General features: G+C 35.8%; 1 protein-coding gene and 1 long non-coding RNA gene across 8 annotated transcripts in view; one reads left to right on the top strand and one right to left on the bottom strand.

Annotated features, from left to right (window-relative positions):
* The window catches only part of LOC109335760 (flap endonuclease 1-like), a 51185-nt gene that overhangs the window by 20453 nt on the left and 16274 nt on the right, over nt 1-14458 (top strand). For 2 of the 7 annotated variants that reach the window (XM_019571931.1, XM_019571932.1), the window contains exon 16: nt 7392-7533. In XM_019571931.1, the coding sequence (XP_019427476.1) occupies nt 7392-7497 (106 nt within the window). In that variant the 3' untranslated portion in view covers nt 7498-7533. Of the gene's footprint in view, nt 1-1387; nt 3915-7248; nt 7292-7391; nt 7534-14458 lie in introns of those variants that run through there. The other 5 variants (XM_019571929.1, XM_019571927.1, XM_019571933.1 and 2 more) reach the window with 4 other exon arrangements.
* The window catches only part of LOC109335765, a 39481-nt gene that overhangs the window by 17595 nt on the left and 7428 nt on the right, over nt 1-14458 (bottom strand). Inside the window, exon 2 of the long non-coding RNA XR_002106247.1 lies at nt 8176-8180. This is a non-coding gene — a long non-coding RNA (uncharacterized LOC109335765). The remainder of the gene's footprint in view (nt 1-8175; nt 8181-14458) is intronic.

Below are 14458 nucleotides of genomic sequence, written 5' to 3'. Positions count from 1 at the left end.
ATTCATAGAACAAAAGTTGATAATTTTTTACTCACCATTTTTTAGCATAAAATTCCTGTGCACTTTGCATTATAAAACTCAAAATTGTACAAAATAGATTGAGCAAATTTTCTCAAGATGATTACTTTGCAGGAAAGTCTTGAGATCCAGTAGGTAATATCTCTTCATTCTCGAGTACTTCAAAATGCTTGTGTTTTAACATTTTTCTTTGAAATCAAGAAATCCACTAATGCGAGGAGGTTTTCTAGGATAGCTTCCCGTTACTTGAGGAGCTTCAATGTTAATGCAGCAAACTTTAGATGCGCCACTTATTACTTTTTGGTGTGACAAATCCACCTCAGCCACTGTTTGGACAGAGGCAATTAAAGGCAACTAGTTATCATGGAGATCAAATAAGGTAAATAGAGAATAATAAGGATAGAAAGGGTCAACAAATTAGAATTTGTTTTGTTGTGGACACCCTTGGAGGAGGAGAATTGTTTCTCCTATTCTCAGTCATTCAATAAGAATATGATTTATTTTTCCTTTCTCAATCTCTATTAAATTTCCAGTTCTGTTTACTCGGTTCGTAAATGTCACATCATATACTTTTGACCAAAATGATGCCTTTACTTTTTATATATTGGAGTTCCTAGTACCACTTCAGTAGGGGAAGGGGATAAGTGGCGGAGGTTTGAAATTCTTGCAGCATCATTTGGCCTATGGTGGACAATTTCATTTGAGATGCTAGCTCATTTGGTAATGAAAATAACCCTTAAAACTTCAATTGCCCTTATTTTATTCCGCATAAAATGAGATCTAAGAAGTGGTAGAATAGTCAATCTGGCCTATCTTAGGGAAAACAAAGGAAGAGGAAAAAATAACCGCCTTTAGACAGTGCTATGCGAATAATTGTAGCTTCAAACACTTTTGGTGATGATGCTTGCATTTTCCTATGTTTTTTCATTCATCAAACCTGAGATGCATTCTGCCCCCTTTTCTTCCCACTTTCAAACTGAAGGAAATCTATGCAAACTTATACTCTTATTGCAAGCCAAACTCATACTAATACCTTACTATCATCTATCATGGCTTAATCCACCCCAATTTCTAGGATCTGAGTTAGTTTTATTCTTTCTTTAGGTTCCTGTCATAGGCCCTTAGAATTTTTAATTTGCTTTGATTCTACTTTTTTAACATTCCTGCTGCTCTACTTTCAAGAGGTATCCACCCTGCCTCACTGCTTCGAAGTTAAAAGGCAGAATGAAACACAACTCAGTGATCTTGCAGCCTCGAAGGAATTATCAGGCATAAGTTCCAAGAGTCTTCATCACCCAATGAATATTGTAATGAGCTATCATTGCCTCTTGAATAAACATTTTTGTTATGATTTTTATATCATTGTCAGGCAATAGAAAAAAATAAAGCTGCAAAGAACAAGTCATCACAAGACTGGCATGTGATTCTTAACTCGTTGAACATCATGATTGTTAAAGCTTTCTCTTTTATTGTCCTAACTAGCTCCTTCTCATTCCTATTTTCTGTAAATAACAGATTGGAATCAGTTGAGTCAACTGTAAATCCATCTGTACATATGAAATGGAAGGCATGTATCCATTTACTCCATCATCTCCACTCTTTGTCTACATACAGGTTTGCTTGATGAAAGCCTAGCATCATTTTCCCCCATAACATTTATGGTCAGACTCCATGCTGGCTTTGATTCAGCTATTTCACTCTTTGCCAAATTTTCTGCTTTGAACTAAATCATGAATTATTGTTTCCTTGCTTTACTTTCATCATATGGATGTTGAAATGATACTTGCATTCCCCGACAAGTTTCATCAGCTTAAATGATAAAAATATATTGAGTATACCTTTTGATGACAAGGATATAGATACACTACATTCAAACATCCAATATGGGAGGTTTTATTCTTTTGAGATTATATTTCTTCTCAATATGTACACATAAAAATCACTAGACACCTTGGTTTGTGTGGCAACCAGTATATTTCTTCACTCTGTACATTTGCAGCTCTCAAGTCCTCACTTTTGTGTTCCCTTTTTTTGTGTTTTAGTAATAATGGGATGGTTGGAATGCAGGAAAATTTAAGTTCTGGAAACAGGAAAAATTTCCCCATAATTGTGGCTACACTTCATGACATGAAAGCAATTGCATGCTTAGATCTTTCTAACCGACAACTTAGCATAAGATGTTCTCTCTGCAACTTTTTAACTAGTCAAGGCCCATTGTTTTAGGCAAGTTGAGCTTCCCAATATATAATATGGTCCCACCTTCTTATTGCTATTTATTCTTGCACTATAATAAGTGAGGTAGTCGCTATGACACAAACTGATGAAGAATGATGCACTTACCTTAACTCTAATATAAGTTAAGGCTATACTTGCATTTCTTTTTGGCAAATTGATTTTTCGAGCTGTTTGTAAATGTAATGATGTGAATGGTAACTATGTTTCCAATTATTCAAGAAAAAACAGGTAAATTAGTGACATAATATTTTCCATGGGAGTTGTATTAGGAAAAGATTAATGGAAAATTGAAAATGATACTTAATTGCATTCAAATGTAATGCTGGTTTCTTTTGATTTTTTACTCTGGAACTTAGTATTTCTTTTTGAGAAATTGTGTTTTCCATGGCTATTGGCAGTTTGTGAATGTAATAACGTGAATGATAAGGCATTGGCTTTGAAGAAGTATTGAAGAAAACGAGCTATTGTCAGTGCAATATTCATAATTAGAGTTGTATAAGAAAAGATCAAGACAAATGATATCTTATTGCACACTCAAATTGAATTTAATGCTGGTAATGATTGAACATTTGTGTGGCAATTCAAATACTTGAATGTATCCAAAACCACAATATGCTCTTGGTAGATCTCAAACTCTTACATACAGGTAAAATCCATTAATATGATAGCTCTTGTTGTCCATTGAGACACAGTTTATGGTTAAATTTTGATAGAATAGTGGGCTTGAATTTGGAGGGTGATGTGTGTGGTTGATCTATTATTCCCCATAGAACAGCACTGCCAATGAAAAAAAGAGTAAGCATAAATTCCAGTGTACCATTGAGTCATATATTTCCAATAAAAAAACAAATGGACTGGAGAGCTTTATTGTTTTATCTTGATTGTCTGCCTTTTCTTCTGTCTTTGCTAAGGAGATATCTTATCCTCCTTCTCTTTTGTACTGTATTTTCCTCGAACAATGGATTATTTTATCCAAAGTAATATCGATTAGAATGATCACTGTTTGTCTGTATTAGTGGCTGTCCCAATGTCCCTATTGCCTGTTGGAGTGCCAACCCCGCCTCCCACATGGTGGTGGGGTGATGAGTTCAGATTTTTAGCCTGAGCAGAAGTGGTGTTCCTTTATACTTAAACAATTTCATTTTGACAATTTTTCAAAGTATAACCTCATTGCTATAATTGTGCCTAGTAAGGTTCTTTAATGATGAATAAGATGACGTATTTATTGTTGTAAAAATCATTGACTTTTTTATGTCTTATCAATTTAAAGAATTAGCTTATCTAAGTGCAAGAAATTAGAGAAAGAAAGGCGCATTGAAGGCATAGCTATATAGACTTGTTTAGTAACTGCTTCCAATGCTAATAAAAATCAAATGAACCCAAAGTATCACAGCCTCAACTCAATTCTCAAGTTGTCATTGTATGTAAGTATAGCAATTTAGCTTAAATTTTTAAATTCCACATATAGGATAAGCTCATCTCTAAGTTCCTAATGGGTTTGGGGTGGTTTTTTTTAGAAGATCTCTTTATTGGATGTGCCAAGAGGATTCAAATTAAATTGATCAATAATATTGATCAGTCTTCTTCAAAATCTGAAGGTGAACACTGGAAAGAAGGAAGGTTAGTGGTCTCCATTGTTATTGAGATTCAATTTATAATGACCTTTCACATATCAATGAGGTTGACAAATAGCTGCGTGAATTATTATAGCATTTGATGTTTAATACCTTCTGAGACCAGTACATACTTCTTAATTCTTGAGCACTTTAAAATGCTTGTGTTTTTAACATTTTCTTTGAATGTTAATGTGGCAACCTTTAGACTTGCCACCTATTACTTTGGTGTGACAAATACACCTCAGTCACTTTGGTCAGCAAATAAGAATTTGTTTTGTTGCGGAAACCCTTGGAGGAGGAGGATTGTTTCTCCTATTCTCGGTCACTCTGTAAGAATATAATTCATTTTTTTCCTTTCTCAATATCCTATCAAATTTACAGCTCTATTTCCTCGGTTCCTGACTGTCACATCATATACTTTTGACCAAAATGATGCCTTTCCTTTTTATATGTTGGAGGTGCTAGCACCACTTCAGTAGGAGAAGGGGATAAGTGGTGGATGTTTGAAATTCTTGCATCATCATTTGGCCTATGGTGGACTATTTCAGTTGAGGTGCTAACTCATTTGGTAATGAAAATAACCCTTAAATCCTGACTTTAATTGCCCTTATTTTATTCCGCATAAAATGAGATCTAAGAAGGGTAGAATAGTTGATCTGGCCTATCCTAGGGAAAGCAAAGGAAGAGGAAAAAATAACCCTATTCAGACAGTGCTATGCGAATAATTGTGGCTTCTCACACTTTTGGTGATGATGCTTGCATTTTCCTATGTTTTTTCATTCATCAAACCTGAGATGCATTCTGCCCCCTTTTCTTCCCACTTTCAAACTGAAGGAAATCTATGCAAACTTATACTCTTATTGCAAGCCAAACTCATACTAATACCTTACTATCATCTATCATGGCTTAATCCACCCCAATTTCTAGGATCTGAGTTAGTTTTATTCTTTCTTTAGGTTCCTGTCATAGGCCCTTAGAATTTTTAATTTGCTTTGATTCTACTTTTTTAACATTCCTGCTCTACTTTCAAGAGGTATCCACCCTGCCTCACTGCTTCGAAGTTAAAAGGCAGAATGAAACACAACTCAATGATCTTGCAGCCTCGAAGGAATTATCAGGCATAAGTTCCAAGAGTCTTCATCACCCAATGAATATTGTAATGAGCTATCATTGCCTCTTGAATAAACATTTTTGTTATGATTTCTATATCATTGTCAGGCAATAGAAAAAAATAAAGCTGCAAAGAACAAGTCATCACAAGACTGGCATGTGATTCTTAACTCATTGAACATCATGATTGTCATCACAAGACTTTTTTTTTAATATTGCTGCTTTGCTTTCAAGAGGTATTCACCCTGTCTCACTGCTTCGAAGTGCAAAGGCAGCATGAAACACAACTAAATGATCTTTGAGACCAAGCAATTAGAAGGTGGATACTGTAATATTGTAATGGTTGTGGGCTGGATACTATAATATTGGTTCCATGTTCATGTAATGAAGAGATATGTGATGGCAAAACATCATATATTCCCAGTGGTGACGTGGCTCTTGCAGTGCTTATATCCCACAGTTCAAATGATCAGGATGGAGTTTATACTTCTAGGCTGGGGAAACTTGATGGGACTATGTTGAGTAAGTCTATTTATGACTGTTCGGTACCTTGTCTATTCGAAGAATATGGTCTCCTTGGATTCACAATCCAGTGAAGCACATGAGCATAAGATGTTCTCTCTGCAACTTTCTAACTGGTCAAGGCCCATGGTTTTAGGCAAGTTGAGCTTGCCAATATATAATGTGGGTTCCACCTTCTCTCTGTCATTGTCTAGAGGTGTCTACTTTGGTTTCTAAAGCTGAATAGCCCTGATGAACCTTTGAAGTTAATCTTGCTTATTTTTTTATCTTTATTTAAGTAACCGACATAAATGTTTGACATGATTAGTGACTTTGTGGATTGACATGAATAAGCTATTTATTCTTACACTATACAATGATCAGGATGGAGTTTCTACTGCTATGCAAATGAAACTTGATGGGACTATGTTGAGTAAGTCTATTTTTTAGTGTTCGGTAGGGACCATATCTAATTGGTTCGAAGAATACGGTGTCTCCTTGGATTCAATATCTAGTTACCACATATTCCAAGTACCTTTTCATCGCCAAAATGTGAGAATGCTGCACAAATCAATGAGGCTAATGACAGCAGAAATGCCTGGCATAGTATGTTTTACTAGTTTCCAGAAAATTTTATTGCTATGAAGTCCTGTGTGAAAAGTCTGAGGTGTAGTTAATGTCTCTGTTTCAGAGGAACAACATATTGATGCAGTCCTATTAAGCATACCTGCTGGACAATTCCATGGTGAAGTGTCAAAGACTAGTCATGAAGGGGTCACAGTTAGTGTTGTAGATAATACACATGGAAATGCCAGGTGCAGCAATTGTACTGACCATCCAGAGAAAGCAACTCCTTTTAATTCTTCTTCCATGGGTCAAACATCTAATGGATTTTTATCATCAAGGCTTCCCTGGGCTTCTAGTCTGGACAACATAAATAAGGAGAGGTTTTATTTATTTTTCTTCCATTTTGAAGATAACCATTGGATTCTCTATATGCCTATTGTTACTCCCTTGATGAAACATTGTAAAATAAGTGGTCACTAACTTGTCTCTGTTATATTTATATATTTGAGCTACATTACCAATAAGACATTTGGCTGAGATATTTAGATTTTATTGTTATATAAATCATGTTAACAGATCCTGTTAGACATATGGCTACTTTATTTACTGATTAATGTTATATTTAGATCAGCATTGTCTATTCTTACTACAGGAGCACGAGCTTAGTGCAGCACAATCTCAATTATGTTTAAATGCTTCTTCCTTTGAGTGTAAGGTTAATGATTTTACTTATGATATTCATATTTTTCCTTTGGTAGTACACACAGTTAATGCATTGGTTCAGGTTTCAGATACTAGATGATTGGCTGTATCAGGAGGCTTGATTCCTTTTAAAGAGCCAACAGTCTCAAGTGAAGAAGCATAACTTAATCTTAAGTGATCTGGTCCTGATAAAGAGTTAATGACTATTCTGCTATTGAATATCATTTAAAAAATATATGGTTTCACGTCCTGGCCCGCATATATTTGTTCTATCTATATAGGTTCAGTTCTTTGGCAAGATAACTAGGTTGCATTATGCTCCATTTCTTACAGGGGTTAATAACAATTTCTGGTAAATGAGAACGGGTTCAACAATGATAGTGCGACAAAAGTTTGTGGCTTTAAATACTATTTTTATGGACTATCGGAGTAGGGTTTCAATGAGCTATTGTTGCCTCGTCAGTAAAAAAAATGGTTATGATTTCTATATCTATGTCAGGCATTAGAAAAAATTAAAGCAGCAAAGTAGAAGTCATCACAAGGTCGGCAAGGGATTATTAAGTCGTTGAACATTAGTGTTAAAACTTTTTCTGTTATTGTCCTAACTGGCTCCTTCTCATTCCCTCTTTCTTTAAATAACAGATTGGAATCATTTTTTAAGCCAACTACTGTAAATCCATCTGTACCTATGAATTGGAAGGTATGTATCCATTTACTCCACTATTTGTCAACATACAGGTTTGTTTGATATACTTAGGTATATTTTCCCAATAACATTATTGTCAGACTCTGGGCCGGCTTTGATTCAGTTATTTCAGTTTTCTTTGCCTAATTTTCTGCTTTGAACTAAATCATGAATTAATTTTCCTTGCTTTACTTTCATCATGTTACAATGTAGTATGGATGTTGAAGAGACACCTGCATTCCATGACACTTAAATTATAAACAAACATATTCAGCATAACCTTTTGTTGTCCACGATATAGATACACTACATTCAAGTGGGAGGTTTTATTCTTTTAAGATTATATTTCTTCTCAATATGTGCACATGAAAAGCACTAGACCCCTGCATTGTGTCGCAACCAATATGGGAGGTTTTATTCTTTCAAGATTATATTTCTTCACATAAAAAGCACTAGTAGTAATGTCTCCTGCATTGTGTGGCAACCAATATGTATCTTGTCATCCACTTCACTCTGTAGATTTGCAGCTCTCAAGTCTCCCCCTTTTGTGTTCCTTTTTTGTGTTTTAGTGATAATAATGGGAAGCCTTCGCTTCCACATCTGAGAAAAAAAATTAAGTACTGGAAACAGGAAAATTTCCCCATATTTACTAGAAATCTGAAGTTGAGTTGCTAGTATAATTGTGGGCTGTGGCTAAACTTGATGACAGGAAAGCAAATGCATGCTTAGATCTTTTAAAACGGAAACTGAGCACAAGACGTTTTCAAAAAACTTTCTCACCGGTCAAGGCTGGTTTTAGGTAAAATGAGCTTGCCATTGTATGATTTGGGTTCCACCTTCTTTGTGCCATTGTCTAGAGGTGTCTACTTTGGTTTCTGTAGCTAAATAGCCCTGGTGAGCCTTCAAAGTTAATCTTGCTAATGATTATATTTATTTATTTAAGTTCGGGACATAGAAGTTTTTGTTGGTAATTGTAATCAAAAGAGTTAGTTTAGTTAGTTTTGTAGCTTCTAATTATAGCAAGTAGTTAAAGTTAGTTAATCTTGTTATAGAAAGGAGTATATTAGTTTGTACAAACTTGAAGTATATGCATATTCATTGATACACAACTCTCTCAATTCTCTATCTCATTCACCTTCACTTTCCTTTTCTTTTTTCTTTCTTTCTGTTCTTATCAACACAATTCTCCAACATTTGGCATCAAGAGCCTTGAAAAAGATCAACACAGTTTCCGCTGCAAGAAGAAATGACACAAACAACAGGGAATTATGTCACAACTCCTCCCGTATTGGATGGCAAAAACTGGAGTAGATGGTGCATACAAATGAAGGCAATACTTGGCTAGCAAGATGTTGCGGACATTGTGGAAGAGGGGCTGCCAACCTTAGAAGAAGGAGCAACTGAAGCTCAAAGAAATGCACACAAATAGAATAAGAAACGAGACTGCAAGGCAATATGTCTCCTACATCAAGCTGTAGACAATGCTCATTTCGAAAAGATTGCAGGATCTGCAACAGCAAAGGAAGCATGGTATGTGCTAGAAAAGCACTATGCAGGAGCAGCTCAGCTAAAGAAATTTTGTCTACAAACCTTGAGAAGGCAGTATGAATTGATGCAGATGGAAGAAGGTGAAGGAATTGCTGATTTCTTCACAAGATTGATCACACACATCAATGCTATGAAAGCATGTGGTGAAAAGATGGAAGATACAATCATTGTAGAGAAAGTGCTAAGGTCAGTAACTCCAAGGTTTGACAATGTAGTAATAGCCATAGAAGAATCAGGAAGGGTGGAGAACATGAAGGTTGAGGAGCTTCAAGGATCACTTGAAGCTCATGAGCAGAGGCTTAATGAGAGGATAGCAGATAAATCCTCACATCAAGCTCTGCAGGTACAAACCACAAGGAAGGGAGCATTTCTTGCTAGGAACTCATCCAAGGAAGGTATGGTGAACAAAAGAACAACTCAAAGAATTGCTATATGAACAAAGTTGCGCAACCAGAACAATAAAAAAGGAATGGCCATAAACAGCTTAAAGGGCTAAAGAAGAGGTTTGATAAGAAAAGGGTCAGATGTTTCAACTGTGAGAAATTTGGCCACTACTCAAATGAGTGCCTAGCTCCTAGCAAGAATCAGAGTCAGAGGAGACAAGATTCAGAAGCACACCTTGCCAAGGAAGAAACTAATGAATCTGATGAGGAAATTGTGCAATTTATGATGACAACAGATTGCACAACAAGGAGGAGTGAGACTTGGTACTTGGACTCTGGCTGCTCTAATCACATGACTGGGAATAAAGGGTGGCTTGTGCATTTTGATCCAAGCAAGAAAAGCAAGGTCAAATTTGCAGACAACAGAGTGGTTATCACTGAAGGGATGGGAGATATTCCTCTCAAATTGGAGAATGGCAAGAAAGCTTACATCATAGATGTATTGCTTGTTCCTGAAATGAGGACAAACCTCATAAGTCTAGGACAACTACATGAAAAAGGCTTCACTATGAGGCTAAATAATGGAGTCATGGAGGTCCTAGACAATATGAAAAGAAGAATCCTACAAGCCCCTCTGTCAAGTAATAGAACTTTCCAAATTCAGCTTGAAATTGGAGACTCTGAGTGTCTCAATGCAGAAGCAACCTCAAATGAATCTTTACTCTGGCACTTGAGGTATGGTCATCTCAACTACAAAGATCTTAAACTATTGAGCACCAAAGACTTGGTCATTGGGCTGCCTGAAATCAAGTCTCAAGACTCAGCTTGTGACAGTTGTTTGATTGGCAAACAAACCAGGTCTACATTTGGTAAGCATACTCAAACAAGAGCCTTAGATATACTACATATTGTGTATTCTGATGTGTGTGGGCCTTTTGAGGTCCCCTCACTAGGTGGAAACAAATACTTTGTATCTTTTGTTGATGATTTCAGCAGGAAAATGTAGACTTATCTCATCAAGGCCAAAAGTGAAGTGTTTGAGAACTTGAAGAAGTTCAAAGCTCAAGCAGAAAAGCAATCAAGGAAGCAACTAAGGATTCTTAGAACTGTGGAGGAGGTGAATTCAACTCAAGAGAGTTTGAATCTTTCTGTGAAGCACATGGCATGATTCATGAGGTCACTACCCCTTACACACCACAACACAATGGTGTAATTGAGAGAAGAAACAGAACCATCATGAATATGGTGAGATGCATGCTGAAATGCAAAAACCTACCTCTTAACCTTTGGGGTGAAGTTGTAATGACAGCAACATATGTTCTGAATAAATGTCCAATTAAAGCACTGAGCAATCAAGTTCCAAAAGAGGCCTGGACTGGAAAGAAGCAATCAGTTGGGCACCTAAGAGTGTTTGGATCAGTATGTTACAAGCACATCCCTGATCAACTAAGGAAGAAGTTGGATGATAAGAGTGAATTAATGATCCATGTTGGATACCACTCAACAGGATCATACAAACTTTTGAATCCTACCACCAAGCAGATAAGCTTCAGCAGAGGTGTCTACTTTGATGAGTTGAATTCTTGGAGTGCACCTCTAAAGAGAGTTGAGCACAACAAAACACCTACTTTGTTCCCTATATAAGAAGATCATGAACCTGCAGAAGTCCTAGAACCTGACTCACACAATCAAGTGATCAGGAATGCTCAGTGCAGACCAACCAGAACAAGACACCTACCACTAAGGCTCAGTGAATTTGAAATGTTCTCAGATGATGTGATCACAGATGAAGGAGACCTAGTTCACTTGGCACTCCTAGGTGAGGTTGAGTCAATCAATTTCAATGAGGCAGTCCAAAAGGATGTTTGGTGTGATGCAATGGATGAAGAAATCAAGTCCATCAAAAGGAATGACACATGGGAAGAAACAGAATTACCTGCAGGAAAGAAACCTATTGCTGTGAAATGGGTATATAAAGTCAAACTGAGACCAGATGGAAGCATTGCTAAGCATAAAGCAAGGCTTGTAGCTAAGGACTTCATGCAAAAAGAAGGCTATGACTATGATGAAGTTTTTGCACCAGTTGCCAGGTTTGAAACAGTTAGACTTATTGTGGCCTTGGCTAGCTGGAATGGTTGGAAGCAATGGCAACTAGATGTCAAGAGTGCCTTTCTCAATGGACCTCTAGAGGAAGAGGTATACATTACTCAACCACCTAGATATGAGACATCAGCAGATAGAACAAAGGTGCTGAGATTGAAAAAGGCACTGTATGGTTTGAAGCAAGCTCCAAGAGCTTGGAACAAGAGAATTGACTCATTTCTAACATCAATTGTCTTCACCAAATGCAGAGTAGAACATGGTGTCTATGTAAATCTGACTGGCTCAGGTGATCTAATTCTAATCTGCCTTTATGTAGATGACTTGGTGATTACAGGAAGCAATGAGGCTGAGATCTTGAAGATAAAAGGTGAACTCAAATCAGAATTTGAGATGACAGATCTAGGAGAGCTAGCTTACTTCCTTGGCATAGAATTCCTCATGACATCAAGAGGAATCATAATGCATCAGAGAAAGTACATTGTTGATGTACTAGAAAGATTTAATATGCTGAACTGCTAGTCTGTATCAGTACCAACAGAAGGCAATCAGAAACCAAGTGAAGCAGAACCTGAAATGCTTGCAGATGCAACTCTCTATAGACAAATGGTTGGATGCCTTAGATTCATCTGCCATAGCAGACCTGAAATAACATATGGTGTAGGAGTGATAAGCAGGTACATGGCAAGTCCTACTCAATCACACTTGGTGGCAGCAAAGAGGATTCTCAGGTACTTAAAGGGAACACCAAATTATGGTGTTCTGTTTCCAAAACAGAACCAGAAAAATGAGTCAGGATTTGTTGGTTTTTCAGACTCTGATTGGTGTGGAGACAAAGAAGATAGGAGAAGTACCTCATGGTATATATTCACCATCTTTGGTGCACCTGTGTCATGGAATTCAAGGAAGCAAGATGTGGTTGCTCTCTCAACTTGTGAAGCAGAATACATTGCAGCCTGCAATGCTACATGTCAAGGTCTATGGCTGATACACTTGATGACAGAATTGAGGTATGGAGAGTTTGAGAACTTCGAACTAAGGGTGGACAATCAATCTGCTATAAACTTAGCAAAGAATCCAGTCAGCCATGGAAGGAGCAAACATATTGAGACAAGGTTTCACTTCCTAAGAGATCAAGTTGGAAAAGGCAGGGTTAAGATGGTGCATTGTTCAACAGATTTACAAAAGGCTGATATTTTGACAAAGGCACTCAAGGTTGACAAATTTAAAAGGTTTAAAGATATGTTGAATGTGTTTAGCTTTGGTGATGAGATGGTGTAGTTGTTTTTTGCTGCCATTAGTTGTAGAAGAAGTAACTCTTTGATTAAGAGGGGGTGTTGGTAATTGTAATCAAAAGAGTTAGTTTAGTTAGTTTTGTAGCTTCTAAATATAGCAAGTTGTTAAAGTTAGTTAATCTTGTTATAGAAAGGAGTATATTAGTTTGTACAAACTTGAAGTATATGCATATTCATTGATACACAACTCTCTCAATTCTCTATCTCATTCACCTTCACTTTCCTTTTCTTTTTTCTTTCTTTCTGTTCTTATCAACACAATTCTCCAACAGTTTTGACATCCAAATGGACTGGAATGCTTTATTGTTTTATGTTGATTGTTTTATCTTATCCTACTTTTCTTCGCCTATAGGAGTGCCACATGGTGGTGGGTTAGGGGTTAAGATTGTATACTTCAATAATTTCCGTTGATGATTTTTCAAAGTATAACCTCATTGCTATAGTAGTGCGTAGTAAGGTTCTTTAATGATGAATTGATGATAAAACTCAATATGGAGATTAAGGTTGAAATGACCTATTTATTTTGTGGTAAAAATCATAGATCTCAAGGACAGGATCCTCTTTCCCAAAAAGTTGTTGTCCCCATGTCTGTATTTCACACAAAAATATAAAATATTGATTTTTTTAACTTTTTTTCCAATTAAATGATGCATTTTGATTGGCTTGAGACACCATTGGGCATTGGGGACAGGAGACCTCAATTGTATGATTTATGATTTTCTTGGGTTTATTACATACATTTTTAAAAGAAATTGTCCTTGATTTGCTTTCCTTGTTCTGTTTCAAAATATTTGTGGTGTTTGACTAAGCAAATAAAATACTGTTGTTGAAAGTTAGATAATGCACCCCATAATGTAAGTAATTTCAAAAACTGAAAACACCTCAGAACAACTTTCTATTCAGGTTTGGGTTGTCCAGTTCTTGTTTGTTTTTTACAGGAAATACAAGAGAATAATGCTAAAGAGACTAACAAAAAGTATATCATATGTGGTATGAAGTAATAAACTGTAAGAGTGCATCCCCTTGAACAAATATTTACAAAAGTTATCCTTTGTATTACCTATTTAGCACTTAGAAGACAAACTTGTTTATTCCCTTTATGATATTAGATTTTCAATTTTATTTTAGAGAATTAAAACATTTTTGTATTGGATGTACTTTATGTTACATTTTTTTTGTATTTATTATAATGTCCAATTTAAGGTTATATTGTTGTGTTAATAAGTAATTGTTGTGTTAATAGTAGTGTTGTTAGGATAGACTAAGTGGCCCTACTTTTGAACGAAATTGAAAACGATTCTGGTTTGTATTTTTTACCGAACAAGAAGTTGAACTGCTTTGAAACGTGAAAATTCTAGTTCGATCGTGTTAAACTTGGTTAGACCTGAATAACTTGGAAGTGAACTGAATAGTTCACTTCAAATTTTGAGGAAAAAAAATAGAAAACTAGTATAATATTTTGTTTTTCCAAAATAAAATTGAGATATATTATTTCAATAAAATTATACATAGTTATTAATTATATAAAAAATTATATTTATATATTATTTTATACTTATATTTTATAGATAGTTACTAACTCAATATAAATTATGGTTTCTTCTGGTTTGGTGATTGAAAAAGTGCAATAGGGAATTGGAAATTAATCCACGGTAATAATTACAACATCTTTTACCTTTATATATAGTATAAATATAA

This window comes from Lupinus angustifolius, chromosome LG20 (assembly GCF_001865875.1).
Source record: "Lupinus angustifolius cultivar Tanjil chromosome LG20, LupAngTanjil_v1.0, whole genome shotgun sequence".
NCBI classification, from domain to species: Eukaryota; Viridiplantae; Streptophyta; class Magnoliopsida; order Fabales; family Fabaceae; genus Lupinus; species Lupinus angustifolius.
The sequence above is the reverse complement of the archived record's forward strand: the minus strand, read 5'-3'. Positions and strand labels throughout refer to the sequence as shown.